The sequence below is a fragment of the Lagenorhynchus albirostris genome, chromosome 20 (assembly GCF_949774975.1).
Source record: "Lagenorhynchus albirostris chromosome 20, mLagAlb1.1, whole genome shotgun sequence".
In the NCBI taxonomy this organism is placed as follows: domain Eukaryota; kingdom Metazoa; phylum Chordata; class Mammalia; order Artiodactyla; family Delphinidae; genus Lagenorhynchus; species Lagenorhynchus albirostris.
In genome coordinates, this window is record NC_083114.1 from 34,973,287 (window position 1) to 34,987,214 (window position 13,928).

Here is a 13,928-nt window from a genome sequence, read left to right on the forward strand (position 1 = left end):
TACTCTTCTTGTCAGCCGTGTGGCCAAAGGGAGGAAGAATGTCTCTCAGACTTCAGCTCTGAGGAGGAAGAGTTCAGATTGCCAGAACTGGACTGGCACTTTTGAATTTCCCAGAATGCCGCGTAATGTGGTTTCCTCGGGAAGCTCTGCATCCTTTCTAATCCCCCTCGGACCCTGGGCTGCTAGAGGTTGGGGCCACTTGGGTCTGCAGCCCAAATCCCGCCTTATTGTTTGGGGCCAGGGAGAGTAGGGAGGGGTTGGGAAGAGGGCCCGGCAGGAGGTAATTGTCGCCTTTGCAAGGGGAAGGATGGCTTGCGCCCTGGGGACTCTGGGAAAAAGGCCCACTCTGGTGGCGCGGATTGGATCTCCGCACGAACCTAATAAAGGTGACGTAACTAAAGATGTCATAAATAACGGGTGGAACGTTAGGCGGGGGAGGGGCGCGCGGCTGCTAACGTGAGCGCTGGCGTCGGCGCTGGCATAGCGGCTCAGCTCGGACACAGGATGTGGCTCCGGCTCCTCACTGGCCTGGGTCACTGCGCCTGGGAGCCGCCGCGCGTTATGTCCCGGCTGCGCCTTTGGTTGCCACGGCTCTTCCTCACGTGGCTACAACTGTGGCTTCAAGTCCAAGCAGTTCAGCCTCCGGAGTGGGCCCTGGGCCCCGTCCAGGTGACCCCCAACTCCCCGCGGCTGACAGAGGCTTGGTCTTCATACGCCTCAGACCCCCCTCCCAAATTGCCCCATGCCCTCACACCCCTGGCAGAAGCCGGGGGCTTTAATTACTTGACGTCCTCGTCTCCAGTCCTGATGGTGGCCCCGCCTCATCGGGAGTTGACTGAGACTGAGTTTCCATACCCGGACACGGATTCAGTTGCAGAGCTGCCTACAGGGCCAGATCGGTTTGCTGTTCCACATCAGGATCTGAATAACAAGCAAACCCAACATCAAAAGATCCCAGAGGCGGTTCCAGTGCCAGACTGGGGTCAGAATCAGCCCTTGGTTCTGCCTTCTCGACACAAAAGTAAGACTAAACACATAGGTCTAGGTCAGACTGAAGGTCACCAATCAGTTGAAATACCTGTTCCACCTCTAGGTAGTAAGAGCTCAAAACCAATGAAGTTTATTGTTTCTCCCCCAAACCTGAAGAAAGATCGAGTTCAGCACCAATGGCTTGCCAAAGTTGTTGTTGGAACTACAGGCCAATTTGAAAAAACCACTCAGGGTCTAGAACAACAGTTGCAGGCTGATTATTTAGATCCCAGTATGGATGCCTTTCATCTTGAGGAGAGCCTATCTAGGGCTTTTCTGGGTAGCCCAGATGAACCTCCAGAGCCCCCAGAGGAAGCTGAAATTTCTCCATCCCAGCAGGAGGCCCAAACTCGTCCTCCAGAGCTCACTGAGGAGGCTGAATCTTTACCCCAGCAAGAAGCCCCTGCTCAGCATCCACAGACCCCTGAGGAGGTTGAATGTCTTCCACCCCAGGCAGAGACCCAGGCTCAGCAACCAGAGCCCACTGAAGAGGTAGAACCACCTCCACTTCAGCAGGACACTCCATCTCAGCCTTCAGAGGCCCCTGAGGAACTAGAAAATCCACGTCCTCAGGAGGCCCTAGCCCAGGTTTTGGAGACACGTAAGGAGGTTGTAGTTCAAATAGTAGCACATCATGGGGTAAATGAAGCTCAGCAGTCAAACTTGTACAATGTCACTGTTAAACCTCTGGATCTAGCACTTACCGTAACTCCACAGGTCACCAAAGAGGTTGAGCCTTCTCCAGTCCAGCAGGAGACCCCATCTCAGCCTCCAGAGAGCCCCGAGGAGGTTGAACCTTCTCCAGTCCAGCAGGAGACCCCATCTCAGCCTCCAGAGAGCCCCGAGGAGGTTGAACCTTCTCCAGTCCAGCAGGAGACCCCATCTCAGCCTCCAGAGAGCCCCGAGGAGGTTGAACCTTCTCCAGTCCAACAGGAGACCCCATCTCAGCCTCCAGAGAGCCCCGAGGAGGTTGAACCTTCTCCAGTCCAGCAGGAGACCCCATCTCAGCCTCCAGAGAGCCCCGAGGAGGTTGAACCTTCTCCAGTCCAGCAGGAGACCCCATCTCAGCCTCCAGAGAGCCCCGAGGAGGTTGAACCTTCTCCAACCCAGCAGGAGACCACAGGTCAGCCTCCAGAGCCTCCTGTGGAAGCTGAGCCTTCTCCAAGTGAAAAGGAACAACCGACTCAGCCTTCTGAGCCTACAGAGCCTCCAGCAACCCAGCAGGAGACCCCAGCTCAGCTTTCAGAGTCTTTTGGAGAAGCTGAAATTTCTGCAACCCAGGAGAAAGCCTCAGCTCAGTCTCCAGAGCCCCCTAATGAGGCAGAATCTTCTCCAACCCAGCAGGAGATCCCAGCTCTATCTCCAGCGGAGATAGAACCTTCTGCAACCCTGCAGGAGCAACCAGCTCAGCCTCCAGAGCCTTCTTCAGGGGAGGTGGAACCTTCGCCAACTCAACAGGAACAGCCAGCTCAACCTCCAGAGCATCATGAAATGACAGTTTCACCTCCAAGTCACCCTCAGGCTCAGCATTCAAACTTATCCGGTGTCCCTGTCAAACCTGCACATGTGGAGCTTACCATAACAAAAGAACCCACTCCAGAGGTGGGCCCTTCTCCAAATCAGCGCAAGCCTTCAGCTCAGCCCTCAGGGGCCCTTACTAATGCAGAATTTTCTACAACCCAGCATGAGGCCCCCACGCTGCCTTCAGAGCCACCTGAGGAGGTTGAACCTTTGCCAGTTCAACAGGAGGCTCCAGCCCAATCTCCAGAAGCTGGTACACATAATACACCTTCAGTACAAGCGGAGCCCCCAGCTGAGTATCCAGAGCATCCTGGAGAAGAAGTTACACCTGCCACAAGCCAGCAGGCGACTCCAGATCAGCGTCCACAGGCTCCTGAGGTTGTACCTTCTCCACCTCAGCAGGAAGCCACAGCTCAGCCTCCAGAGCCTCCTGGTGAGGTGGAATCCTCTCCAACTCAGTCTCCAGAGCTCTCTAATGTGACTGTAGTTTTCTCTCCAGAGCATCCTGTGCCGACAGTTTCTCCTCCAGGTCAGGATCAAGCTCAGCTTCTGCAGCGGCCCGATGTCACTGCTAAACCTGTGGGTCTTGCACTGATCGTAACTCCAGCGTTCACTAATGAGGTTGAAACTTCTCCACCCCAACAAGAAACCTCGGCTCAGTCTACAGTGTCCTCTGAGCAGTTGGAACCTTTGTTAGTCTGGCAGCAATTTTCAGATCAGCATCCAATCTACTCTGAAAATGTTGATTTTTTTCCAGTTCGCCAAGGACCCCCAATTCAACCACCGTACCCCGAGGTGACATTTCCAAATCCAGAGCAAGTTCAGGCTCGCCACCCAACCTTGATTGAGGTCACAATTCAACCATTGGACCTTGGACTGACCAGAAGGCCAGAACCCACTAAGGAGGACGAACCTTCTCCAGTCATGCAGGAGACCTTAACCCAGCCTGCAGAAACACCTAAGGAGGTTTTTGTAGCTCAGCCTCCAGTATATCACAATCCAATAGTTCCAACACCGCATCAGGATCACACTGAGCCTCCAACATCACCCAGTATCACAGTTAAACCTTTGAACCTGGAGCTGACCACAACTCCAGAACCTACTACAGAGTCTGAACATTCTACAGCCCGGCAGCAGACTACAGCTCCCCCTCCAAAACACCCTGAGGTGACACTTGAACAACCAAACCTGTCTCAAGTCACAGTTTCACCTGTGGACCTGGGAGTTAACGTATCTCAGCAACCAAGGCCATCTGAGACAGTTCCTTTTCCTTCGACTCAGTATTCAGTATCCACAGGTCTTCCTGGTGTAAGATATACCCCAGAAAAGAAGCAGCCAGGGCAGAATGCCACCACAAACATCAGCATATGTGAGCTCTGTACCTGCAAAAATGAGACGCTGTCGTGTGTTGGTCTCAGCCCAAAGCAGACGCTCCACAGAGTGCCTGAGCCAGAGCCTAACGCCTACAACGGCACCTTCACCATCCTGTAAGAATCCCCTTTCCTCATTTGTTCTCTGCATCCTGCCTGACATGGCCGCCTTTCTTCAGGTCTTCCTGGGTCCTCCTTATCTCCCCAATCCACATTGACTGACTTTCTGTTTCCACCTTTTGTTTGTCAATGATTCCTTATCTTCATTCTCCTTCTTAACTATTATTCCCTCTCCTCCAGTCTTTTACTTTTAATTGCCCTTATTTTTTCCTTCTCCATTTTTTACCCCATTATTTAATTCCTTAACATCTACTCTTCTCCCATCTTTACTCCATCCTCTTTACAGCAACATGTCCCTCTCCCCATCTCTTTGGTGGTAATACAACAATGTGGTTAAGAGTAGAGATTCCGGAGCCAGACTACCTGGGTTTGAACCCAGGTCTGTCATTTATTAGCTTTATGACTCAATTTCCTCATCTGTAAAATGGGCATTATGGTAGTCATCGTCTCATAGGATGACTCCTATGGCTGCTAAATCTCCCAATGACTCCAATCTCATTGGGAGATTTAGATGAGTTAATATACGTAAAGCTCTTCTATCAGTGCCTAGCATATATTTTAGTGTTAGCTATTATTATTATCAATCCCTCAGTTATATCTAGAACTCATCTTTGTCCCCTGGCTTTCTATATGTAGCACCTATTTTGTGCCCAACCCAGGGCTAAGTACTGTGGGAGCCACAGAAGTACATGTCATTGTCTCCAGAACATGACAATGACAAGTGGGAAGAAAGGGGATATGCCTTAAAAGGGAGGTAATATATAATTAAGTATTAAGAGAAATACAGATACGTGCTGTAATTCACCAGAACCTGTAATCACAGGGGTGTGGAGGTCACAGAAGGCTGCATGGATAAGCTAAATCTTTAGCTGGGACTTAAAGATTGGCTGTGATTTGTCAGAAAAATAATAGGCAGTACAGTGTAGGCAAAGGTGTGACTGCAGGGATGATCAGAATTTAGTAGATTAGTCTGGCTGTAAAGAATTGGGTTAGGCAACAATGAAAGATAGGATTATAAAATATCTTGACTATCGGCAATGGGGGTTTGAAAGTTATGCTGTGAGATATGGGGAGCTACTGCAAGTAGTCAAGCAAGAGAGACAAATGATTAAACCAAGAAGCTGATTTTAGATTTCATATGTAGAGCGATCTAGAGAGGAAAGCTTGGTTCAGGGAGACCAAATAGAATGCTTTAGCAAAATCTAGGAGTAAAGTGAGAAGGGGCCGAATTAGAGTAGTTGTGATGGAAGTAGAAAGAAAATCCTTAGAGTACTACAGAGGAAAACCTGACAAGATGTAGTAATTGACTAGAGTTGGGGGATTGTAGTACAGGAAAGAGAAAAATCACGTGTTGATGGGCAGAATGATGATGGTATAACAGGTGGAAATACAGCAGTTGGGAAGCAGAGTCAGTTTGAGGGAGATGAGTTCAGTCTTAGGCATCTTTTATTGGTGAGCATAAAGCAACCAGAAGGCTCTGTTTGAGTGGAAATGTCCCTCAGGCAGATGGGCAGACAGGTATCCGTTTTGACTTCTTTCTGACTCCCGTGAAAAATGCGCATATAAACTGAATAGTTACATTGTTGCTGAGGGAAGAGGGCAAAGCTAAAGCGAAAGATTCAGTCATCCACTGAGTTAGTGGTTCAAATGAACCTCAGGCATTTAACAGCTTCTTTTAAACATGTCTAGTTCATGGATACATTCTCACTGTTTAAAAAAAGAAATGTCACAGAAGTATATAGGGTAAAATGTGAAAATTCCACCCCACCTTCCCTACCACCAATAAGGTAACTCCTGTTACTGTTTTGATGTGTGTCCTTCCTTCCGATCTCTTTCCTTTGCATTTTGTTCCCCTAATGAGGTAATAACTTTATTCCTTGCTCAGTGACTTGTGCTTTTCCCTACGCAATATGTTTAAGAGCTATTTTCGTATTAGTCCCTCTAATTTCTAATTGCCCGTATCCTTCTAACACCTGGAGAGATTCTGAGGGCACTGAGCCAAAGCTTTGGTGTTGCCTGCCATAGGATTTCTTAATATTTATTTGCTGATATTGATAAATGTTTGCCATTTTTCTCATTGATTTGTAGGAGTCATTTTAGACACATAAGTGATTTTGGAAAAAAAGTAATTGGCATTATGTATCCAAGAATTTGGACAGATAGGAAGTTCAGGTTCTGAGGAGACGCCTCATTGTTTGTTCCAGTGGCCTCACAGTATGTTTTTATTAATAGTGCACACTGGGAAGCTGTCGGAATTAGAAAGCTGGTCTTTTCTGCATTTGAATATTCCCTACATGGTAGCCATGATTCTTTTCCTTATTCTCTACATTCTTTTCCTACCTATTCAAGCATGTGAACTGTGTTTCTTCACAGAAATTTCCAAGGAAACTCTATTTCTTACATTGATGAAAGTATATGGAAGGCATACCCCTGGGCTGAGAAGCTGTGAGTATACTCTCCCCAAATATGAATACAAAAACCTAACTGCATTATAAGATCCTTCTTGGTCCAGAATTTTGAGGTCAATACCTGTGAGCAAAGGTATTTCCCCTTCCATATCCCAAAGCAACCTAATGATTGAAATTCTATGTTTATTTTAAAAATTAAATTTGGCAGGACTGCTTTAAAATCAGTAAGAGACAATTTAAACTTATTTTCCATTATACAAGTAATACACGATTATATTCTCAATATATAACAGTGAAATAACAGGTATAGTGAAAACCCTCCTTTTGCCCTAATCCCACACCCGCTACTTTGAGTTTAGTATTAATCCTTCCAGACTCTTTTCCATACGTTTGAGTACATACATATTTACAGATAGCAAAAGAGGTTTGTGTGTTTTTCTTATCTGTTTTTACATAATTAATATCCTGAAACTTGATTCCTTCATTTCATGATATGTCTTAGATTTCTTTCCTTCCCAGTACATAGAGGGTTACCCCATTCCTTTAAACTCCTGCATAATATTCCATAGTATGAATGTGTTACAGTTTAATAATGCCCCTATTTAAGGAGGTTTAGATTATGTCCAGTTTTCTTGTTACTTGCATTGCTGCCATGAATATCCTTGTACATGCATTTTTGTGAGCCTGGTCGTTTATTTCTATAGAATAGTTATCTAGAAATGGGATTGTTGGGGTGAAGACTATTTAGATGTAAAATTTTAATTGCCCTCAAAAAATTTGTGCCAGGAAAAAAAAAAAAAAGTTGTACCAGCTTATCCTCCACTCACCATGCTGTGATGGCATTCATTTCCCCACACCCTTCCACCACTGGAGATTCTCACTTTTTGTTTTTTTTTTTTTTTTTGCTAATCTGACAGATGAATAAAAGGGGTCCCGTCTGAATTTGAATTTTTCTTATCATTTGTGAAATTAAATATCTTTATATGTTTACTGAACATTTGTATTTTATCCCTGAATTGTCTGTCCTTTGCCCATTTTTCTGTTACTATTTTTTTATTGATTTGTAGAAAAAGTCAGTTTAGACACATAAGTTGTTTTGGAAAAAACATTCAAAGTAATTTTCATGACAGTCTGTGGTCATATCCTTAGTTCAACTTGAATAGACGTCATAAATGACTTCTGAATTAATAATAAAAGACATAACAGTCAATCTAAAAACTGGTATTATGACCACCCTTAAAGATATGCCCCCTTAGTCTGATATCTTACTGGTAATGAAAAAAATGCTAGAACCAAGCACTTTTTTAAATTTACAGATTTCCTAAATACTATATGTAGTTTATATTTCCCGTGATAGTACCTAACTTGGAGATTTTATTTCCCAATCTTGTAAGAAAAATGAAAGTCATTTGGCACAAGAAATAGATAACTTAATTTCCTCTGGGAGTGGAGGGGGGTGGTAGACTGAGGGACAGAGGTAAGAGAAAAAGTTTGAATTGTGTGCTACATATTTTTGGAATTTTGAGATGTGAATATATATTACATATTTTTAAAAGATAAATTCAAATTAAAAATTAATTTTTAAAAAGCATGTGTTTGGGAGGCGGTACACTATAACATGAGTCTGGTAAGGTTTGAAGATTTCTAAGTCAGCTTGAGGTTTATACCTTATAAGCAGAGGTTCCTAACTTGAGGTCAGTGGTTCCCCAAAGCAGAATTTCTTAACCTCCCTCCTGCTCCCCCGTGTATAACTCTTTGGCAAGCTGCAGAAGCTTATGTTCTTGGGATAATGTTTTAAAATGTATAATAAGTCAAAATATATACAAAAACAAAGGAAACCAACTATATTGAAATAGTTTTCAGAATATTTTTAAAATTAGTGAAATAGTAATAAATATGCTTCTCTTAACACTTTAAATAACAAGATATAGTGGTAGGTCTAATAAATATTATAACTCCAGGGTAGTGATGAGAATAAATGATATTTCGAGGTATCTGCAGCATATACGTGATATGAAATGACCTGTGATTTCTATTGGGGACCAAATTAACTATACTGCTGATCTACTGTGGTTCGTTGCCTACATTCATAATGGAAGGAGGTGCTGATTTTAGTTAGAGATTTGTGAAAACTGAGATGTAATTTTATTTCCCATCCAAGGTTGGCTCTCTGGATTCAGTCCTCTCGATTCACAGACCTCTGCCCTAAAAGGATGATCCACAAGTCGAAATTGCATGCACACTTTTGCATGTGTTCAAGAAAGTGCAGTTTTTTAGGGAAAAGCACCATTGCATTTATGAAATTCTCAAAGGATTCTTGCCTCAAAAGATTGAGTCACAAATGTAGGGGAGAAAAAAGACATTTCTTTTCCTGTAATTATCCTCATGAGTGATGATAAATGGATAATTTGTTTTAAATAAAAGTATCTGATAGTTGATAATTTGTCACTTTCTGAATTCACTCAATAAATATTTTTCGAGTATGTACTATATGCCACGAACTGTTTTACATGCTAGGGTTACAGGCCCAAGAATGAAACAGCCCAAGTATCCCAGTTCTCAGGGGGTTTACAAATAAATAGAAATAAGTATATAAGTATAATAAATAGATAGATATAATTTCAAGCATTGCTAAGTACTTTGGAGAGAAAGAAAGCAGGGGAAGGAGAGTAAATCAGTTCCAGAAAGGCCTATTGTTTGCATTATATATATAGTTAAATCAATCAAACCAACCAACCCTGAGCCCTCTCAATTTCCTAGAAGTTTCAGAGGTGGAGAGAAGGGTAATTGTCAGTAATACAGAATCAAGAATGAATGTGAAGTTCAGAAGATTGCCTTAGACCTGAACCCTGGTCTTTCCTAAATGTTACTTCATGCCTAGTTTTGATATTTTCATGGTGTGAGAAAGTTTTAGATCTGGCTTTAACTCTGATTCCCCATAGTTTAAAAATTTTTTCTTCAGTCAAGATGAATATTTGAAGTTCTACAGATTAATGTATTTTGTTTCAGTTATTGCTTATTTGAAGCCCCTTTTTGGGTAATTTTTTGGTGACTGACTCATTCTCAGTCTAAACTTTACTTCCAGGCTGAATTTACCATTGTTAGTTTTAAAATTTCTACTGTCCTGTCATGCAAACATCTTCACAGAAAGAAACCCAATTAATTTGAAATACATACTGTTTGGTTAGCCCCTGTCCAACCATGATATTCAAACTCTAACCAGTCTGATATGGGCATCAGCCAATCAGAGAAGACAGTGCCAGAGAGAGCTGAGGACCAGCCCCATCTCTTTGCTGTACTTACTGAATCCTTGTCAACGTTCAAAATTATAATTAGTATATATGAGCTCCACTTTTGTGTAGCCTTTCTTCATACACCATCATTTCCTGTGATGTTTGTATATCATTTATGGTATATACATACAGTTTTGTTACGCGATATGGGGAGGTAGAGTTTTTTCCTACCTTTGATGGTATGAAAAGGGTTACCATACATGTCGTTGGACATATTGATTTGGTTTTTTTCTTTTTGAATCATTTCCATGGAAATATGAAACCACTATTTAGAGGTGAGAAAACAATCAATCTTAACACCATCTGTTGACCATTCCCCCTAACATATATTCTGACAATCACTGCGATTCCTCCTAAAATGGTGAATTTCAAATTGAGGTCAGGGTCTTTGAATCATGCTCAGGTCTCCAAGAGTTCTTTGTGGGAATTGAAGTCTTTTGTGTTTTTGTTTTAGTGATCTTTTAAAAATGTGTGTGACTATATTCTCTATAATATGAACCACCTTAATAACTGAGTTGCAGAGTTTCCAGGTCGTAATATTTTAATTCTCATAAGCTATGAGTAAAGAATTAATTTAAGAGCTGAAATTAAGCTATGAGATGGAATTAATATAAATATGTGACCAAGAGACACTGTGAGTGAAAAGCAGAACATTTTAAATGCAGAATTCAGTGGAGATAGTTTCACAAGGCAACATAACCTGTGCTCAGATCCCCAAGGCTCCTGAAGGATGTACCACTGTTAATATCACCTGCAAGGAAGGGAATTCTTCCAGGCAAGAGAAACCTACTTTTGACATCTTATAGAGTTTCTTCCGTACTGGCTCTCTCTACCACTCCCTCACTCCACTCTTGGGATACAGGCTATGTGCCTTCCTGCTTATCAGATATAAGAAACTGGTGCAAACCCCCGCCCCTCCACCTCCCCACAGCATGTTCCTAGCCTTTATTGTGAGACCAGGGGAAGCAAAGTGCTTAACATTCCTCGGGCAGACCCAGGGGTCAGGCCTGACTGTGAATCCTTCCTGCTCCCTTCATTCTGCATTCTTGAGAAGTCATTGGCTGGATCTCTCAGTTTCCTAATTTATTCTTTAACTGTCATTTCTGCTGCTCATATACTGAGTTCTTTTTTAATTATTGCTAACACTTTTCATTCATATATTCCTGAGTTGATTAATGGATGCACTATCTGCTTACATCTGTCTGAGGGTAATAATTGTGCTGTCCTAAGGTTCTCTTGTGCTTTGTGAACTCTGATTCATTGGCTATAAGCTCTTATGTTTGTTTTTGTTTTCTGTCCCTAATGGAGTTGGCTTTCTCACATTGTTTGGTCATTCCTGAGTGTAATTCATCTTTGTAGTTGAGATTCTACTGCGTTTGTTTCCCAGCTTTAGGGGAGAAGTGAAATGAGCTGTTGGGGCTTATTACTCCCAATGGGTTCCCCTGAGAATAAGACAGAGGTGGAAGGTGCCTGCTGGTGGCTAGTCAGGGAGTGCATACCTTTCTTCCAGGGTTCTGGGACCTTGTCCCCTTTATAACACCAATTGCTCCTGCCTAGAGGAAGACACCTTTTGCTGCCTGGACCAAGGAGGGAAGATGTGGGGTTGATGTCTGCTGTAGGCTGCTCCTACCACACTATTCCAACGGATCACCCTGTAGGTAGCTCCGGGACGTTTCTGGTAGGGGGGCATTTGTGCAGCTGCTCCCACACATTGAGCTAAGGTTGTGAATTTTATGTTATATCTTTTGTATCATTCTTAGCGATTTTGGTGGAAGTTGAAGGGGTGGAGACCTGACATGTTTCAACCTGCCAGCTTGAAATAGCACAACTTCTTAGGAAACAATTTTGTATCTCTAATACATCCTAGACAAACTCAGACAAATATGTATCAGGATACAAATACAAGAATGTTCAAAGCAGTACTGTTTTTAATAAATAAAAACTAGAAAAATCTCAGTCTACACCAACAGTTGAATGAATACAGTGTGGTATAATCATACTTAGAAGTCATACACTTCATCAGAAACATAATGCAAGCCACATAAGTAATCTTAAGTTTTCTGATAGCCACTTAAAAATAAAAGTAAAATGAAACAGAAGAAATATATGTTAATATCTTTTACTTAACCCTTATATCCAAAATATTATCATTTTAACATGTACTCATTTTATACATTATTAATAATATATTCTACGTTGTTTTCATACTAAGTACTTAAAAATATCCAAAGTAATATCATATCTACATGTCTCAATATAAAAGTTAATGAGAGAGAGAGTCATGGACATATACACACTAACAAACGTAGTAAGGTAGATAGCTAGTGGGAAGCAGCCGCATGGCACAGGGATATTGGCTGGGTGCTTTGTGACAGCCTGGAGGGGTGGGATAGGGAGGGTGGGAGGGAGGGATACGCAAGAGGGAAGACATATGGGAACATATGTATATGTATAACTGATTCACTTTGTTATAAAGCAGAAATTAACACACCATTGTAAAGCAATTATACTCCAATAAAGATGTTAAAAAAAAAAAAAGTTAATGAGAGAATCTACATTTCTTTCCCATACTAACTCTTTGAAATCACAATTTGGTTTCTAAATTTTACTACAAATACTTGATCGGTGTTTATATTTCATAAAATTTACAGTCGAAAAAGTAATATCACATATGCAAATTGTTGCTAAAATAAACATTTTCCAATAATTACATTGAGTATCAGTTTTTTTAAATTTTAGAATAATTAAAGTTAATTAAATTAAAAATTCAACTCCTTAGTCACATTAGCCACTTTCAAATACTCAGAAGCCTCATGGAGTTGGACATGCAACACTACATACTACAGGCAAACATAAAATAATTTTACAAAATAATGTTGAATGAAAGAAGCAACGTGGCAAATAATACATATAATATGATTCCACTTATATAAAGTTCAAGAACAAGCAAGACTAAACTGTGTTGTTTATGGCTGATAGAGAAAAGGCAAAACTACATTTAAAAAGCAAGGAAATTATTATTAAAGTCAGGATAGTGGTTCCCTCTAGGAAGTCACAGAGAGGGCTGTGATTGGAAAAGGGCACACGGGGGGCTTCTGGGATGCTGGCAGGATTCTTTCTTGATATGACTGGTGTTACGTGGGGATCTGTTTTGTAATTATTAAACAGCTGAACAGTTGTTCAATTGAATTATTGAAGTTATGTATATTTTATGCACATATTAGTTTTCAAAAAAATTTTAATGGGGGAAAAATTCAGATGGCTTCATTTGCCCTGATACAGTTCTGTGTGGGACTTCCCATTAAGGTTTGGGGAAAGAGAGGAAGGAAGGGCAGCTCTGCAACGTTGGTGCCACCCAGAGCTGGGTTCTAACAGAGACTTCATGATCTAGAGAGTAGACATTAACTATATGATTCGGTGGGAAGAGTGGGTGGTGTGTGTGTGTGCGCGCATGCACACATGCGTGGTGGAGAGAGATGGACACAAAGGAGGACGTGAAAAGAAGGTATAAATGGAAACAGAGCAGAAATCACCATCCCTAAATTAAATAAGAATTAGGTTGTTTAGGAGACACCATTACCCAGCTTTCCTCCACATATTGGAGTTAGTCCTATGTAGTATATAGTTGTAGTTATTTTGCATTTTGATCCAGAAATAACCTTTTCATTTTTCAGAAATCTCAGTGAAAATGATTTGATTGAATTGCATAAGGACTCATTTGAAGACTTGCTATCCCTCCGATATTTGTAAGTTAATCATATTTATTTATGAGTTCTTATCTATAAAGTAATTAAGGGGTTCAAGTTAGATAATCTCTTCAATTTCTTCTAGCAATAAACTTCTATAGCTCTGTAAGTCTGTGTAGGGCCCCAGCCCATCACTAGCCCTAAATATCTCCTATTCATTTTTAAGTTTTTAATTATATAGGCAAGGTATAGATAGAAAAATACCCTTTAGTTGTAGAGGAAAAGAGGTAATGAGGTCTGAGCAATTATAGACTCCCATATGAACCTTGTTATATAAGTGTTCATATACTCTCCATCTGTATTTATATTTTGTTTATGACCTATGGATCAAATGTGGCCCACAGTCCGTTTTTATACAGCCCATAAGTTAAAAGTGATTTTTAAAGGGCTGTAAATGAGAAAAAAAAGAAATGAAGAAAAATAAGTGACACACATTGTATG

The 13,928-nt window shown here is 41.6% G+C and overlaps 1 protein-coding gene across 1 annotated transcript in view; it reads left to right on the forward strand.

Moving 5' to 3' along the window:
- Positions 1-504: 504 nt before the first annotated feature.
- LOC132511902 (leucine-rich repeat-containing protein 37B-like) overlaps positions 505-13,928 on the forward strand; it is a 50,314-nt gene continuing 36,890 nt past the window's right edge. The window contains exons 1-4 of the mRNA XM_060135719.1: positions 505-870; positions 3,019-4,037; positions 6,414-6,485; positions 13,416-13,487. Of these exons, the coding sequence (XP_059991702.1) occupies positions 505-870; positions 3,019-4,037; positions 6,414-6,485; positions 13,416-13,487 (1,529 nt within the window). The remainder of the gene's footprint in view (positions 871-3,018; positions 4,038-6,413; positions 6,486-13,415; positions 13,488-13,928) is intronic.